Source organism: Octopus bimaculoides, chromosome 4 (genome assembly GCF_001194135.2).
Source record: "Octopus bimaculoides isolate UCB-OBI-ISO-001 chromosome 4, ASM119413v2, whole genome shotgun sequence".
Lineage (NCBI taxonomy): Eukaryota > Metazoa > Mollusca > Cephalopoda > Octopoda > Octopodidae > Octopus > Octopus bimaculoides.
This window is the reverse complement of record NC_068984.1, coordinates 97,865,275-97,869,025: the sequence shown is the minus strand read 5'-3', so window position 1 is coordinate 97,869,025 and position 3,751 is coordinate 97,865,275. Positions and strand designations below refer to the sequence as shown.

Genomic DNA, 3,751 nt, shown 5'->3' with positions numbered 1-3,751 from the left:
TATATATATATATATATATATATATGTATGTATGTATGTATGTATGTATGTATGTATGTATGTATGTATGTGTGTGTGTATGTATGTATGTATGTATGTATGTATATATGCATATATACAAGTATGTATGCACACACAACATGCACGTGTACTTACATGCATACACACATCATCACATGCTAAATTTGAAAGATAGTTACAAATAGTTATATATAACTATTTTCACAAAACAAAAAGAAATACAAATGTATGCATAAGAAATGTATAAATAAATGAAACAGTTAGACACAATTTAATTGTGGGGTGAAGGAGGGAATATAGATTTAAGTGTGTATACTATTTTAACAAAAAACAAAGGACCGATATAATAAAACCATACAGACAGACAGACAGACAGACAGACAGACACACATTCTCATTTTTATATATATAGATATATATACACACACACACATAGACTTCTTTAAATGTTGCAGTTATGTACACATATATATTCAGTTATGTACATATATATATATATATATATATGCAGTTATATATATATATATATATATATATATATATATATATATATATATATATATATATATATATATATATACATACATACACACACACAAGCCAAAAAGAATAAAGAAACTCAAAGTTAATACTTGTTGTTTTCATAAGCAATAATATCGTTAAAAATTTGATGATGTAAATTGTATTTAGTAAGTGAATATGTAATTTAACGTGTGTTTTCTTAAAAACAATTACAGATAAAAACATGATAGACATATAGATATATCTTATATAGAGTTATTAATATTTCTAAGTCTCTCTAAAGGAGACTATGGCAGCTGTACTGGAAATTAATAGTTATCGCCAAGCCAACATGGCAGTCCCAAAATTAGGGAGGTCAGCAGTGTCCCCCTGCTGGGGGACACTGCCAAACCAGCAGGGGGACACTGCTGATCTCCCCTGTTCGAAGGTTATAAAGGACACAGGTTTCGTGTGTCACATAGCTAGCTAGAGACGATGGCTTCTTGGAGCTAATTCACGGCAGCTTTCGTCCTAATTTTGGGACTGCCATGTTGGCTTGGCGATAACTATATATCTTATATATTATACACATATTTTTATATGCAAAAATATATACACACATATGCATTCATTTTATAGTATTATACACATGCAATTACAAAGATAGACAAAAGAATATATAATTATATATACGATTATTTTATCTTTTTCAGTTTCCATGCAAACATTCTAAAAAAATTTACCAAAAGGGAACTAATTCTTCATCTCACTGTCGATGAAGAATCTTTAGTCATAAAATTGACACCAAATGTTTCAGTACTCCATCCTAACACTGTGGTTAGCTTTGCAGATGGTTCTAAAGAAGAACTTGTGGATATGAAAGACCTGAAATCTTGTTATCTTATTGGGAATATCATCTCACATGGAGGCTTGGCTACTTTCTCACATTGTGGAGAAATATTAGTAAGTGTGATTGTTCATGTTGTGTATCTGGTTTCAATACTACTTCTTGTTATGGTATTATGATATTTTTATACGATACTACTTCTGGTAATTGCTTGGATTTGAATGGCCTACCTCACAAGCTTTACAATTATGTGCCAGACTTGCTGGCTATGGTCTTTACCAACATCTAGTGCAACTGGCAGCAAACTAAGAGCATTCCTGATTGGGAGCTTGAAAGTGATGGAGCTACTGTTGAAAGATGTAAACTAGAAAAGCATAACTGATAACTTCAGACCCATAACTTTACTGAATGCAAAGTTAAACAGCCAATGTCCTCACAGAGATTGTCACTTGTCATTTGTACTGTCAAATGTACTGTACAAACTTTGCCTATTGATTAGAGGTCAGGGAGGCACTGAGTTCTATGGTTTAGAGAAGCAAAATCTATGTAGTAATGTTTGAATAGCAAAATGGAGAACATTGATTGCCAAGTGGTCATAGCTGGGTCATGTGGTTGTATTGCGTTGATGAGTCTTTTCTGAAGAGTGAGCTGCCATTTTTTAGCTGCTGTCTAAGATGTTGAGATTGACCAAAAATGATGCCACTTAACTTGCTAGAAATAGTAGCCAAATTTCTCTCAAATCATATCCTACCATTATAAAACAAGGGCACATTCGATAATAAAGTCCAAGATATACTAGTCCAGAAAAAGGACTAGATATTCATAGCTGGAAGACCTTTAATAATAGGTTTTCTGTATTAGGGCCATTTGGGTGTAAACAACCACAACAATAATCAAAACAGTAAAACACTGGAAAACACTAACAAAAATCCTTAATTTGTTACTAACATCAATGTCTAAAGATAACATTGTCAACATAGCACATTTTTTTCCATTAGGAAGGAGCTATGATGATAAATGGAACTGAAATGTTGGTGAAAAGTTTGCCCCAACATCTTATTCATCGCCATCGAAGATCAGCTTTTGACCAACCAATTCTAATTGCAAAGAGACAAATGAATTACTCAACTGGTTATATTAAAACAGGTAAATATTTGCTAGCCTTTTGTTCACAATCACCTAAAATAGTATATGGAGATGTCTGTGTATGCATGTGAATGGGTGTGTGTGTGTGTAGGGGGAGTGAATGCATGTGGGGGTGAATGTGCGTGGAGGTGAATAGGTGTGTGTATGGTGGATGTGGGTGTGTGGGAGTGAATGTGTGTGGGGATGTGGGGGTGAAAGTGTGTATGTGTAATACAGTGAATTGGCTGAGTCATTAGATTACTCAATTTGACAAAGAAGTTAGTTCCGTTATGGCTTGACAATTCAGCTAATTAGTACAAGTTTCCAGCCCATTGTATCACCTATAAATAAAGTGGCTAGACAGCTCACTTTGATAATCAAGTATTCGAAGGCCATCACAGATGTAACTTGTTGCTCAATCAGTAGACTTATTATCTGAACATCAAAGGGGAATTCTTTTATTGAATCTGAAAACCTTAATAAAATCGTCTGATAAAATAATTAATTACATCCATTTTCATATGTATATATACTCACACTTGCACACATGTATTGCAATAATTATTTTTGATAAACACAAATCCAACTGCTAGTTTACTTACACTCTAACACATAATTATATATAACTGTGCATTATTTTTGGATGCATTAGACCAACACATATGGAATATCTAGTATAATACGAACACTGATGCTTCTATTGTAAATATATACACATACACACACACATGCACGCACACACACACACACACACACACATATGTCTATATCAATCATCATTATCATCATCATCATTTAATGTTCTTTGTCCATGCTGGCATGGGTTGGATGGTGTGACCAAAGCTGGTAAGCTATGAGGCTGCATCAGACTCCAGTCTGATTCAGCATGGTTTTATACAGCTGGATGCCCTTCTTAACACCAACCACTCTGAGAGTGTAATGGGTGCTTTTATGTGCCACCGGCATGGGTGCCATGTGGGATATATATATATATATATATATAACGTGAGAGGGTTAGGGGTTGGGGGTACAACCCACTAAGGGATAGTATCTATCCAGTATACTGCTGGGAGGGTACCCAATTATTGCTACACTAGTGCTATACTAGGTGCAATCAATGGGAGCGGGTAAAAGTGGAGGTTTTACCCAAAATTTGTGTAACAATTAGAAAATGGAGGGTAATATGCTGAACCCAACTACTTGCAGACGGTGTATCCCGTTGAATTCATTAATTTAATTCATAGCAAAAGTGACAAA

The 3,751-nt window shown here is 34.2% G+C and overlaps 1 protein-coding gene across 1 annotated transcript in view; it reads left to right on the top strand.

The window, feature by feature from the left end:
• LOC128247612 (uncharacterized) overlaps positions 1-3,751 on the top strand; it is a 44,942-nt gene that overhangs the window by 20,172 nt on the left and 21,019 nt on the right. The window contains exons 4-5 of the mRNA XM_052967304.1: positions 1,236-1,485; positions 2,368-2,515. Of these exons, the coding sequence (XP_052823264.1) occupies positions 1,236-1,485; positions 2,368-2,515 (398 nt within the window). The remainder of the gene's footprint in view (positions 1-1,235; positions 1,486-2,367; positions 2,516-3,751) is intronic.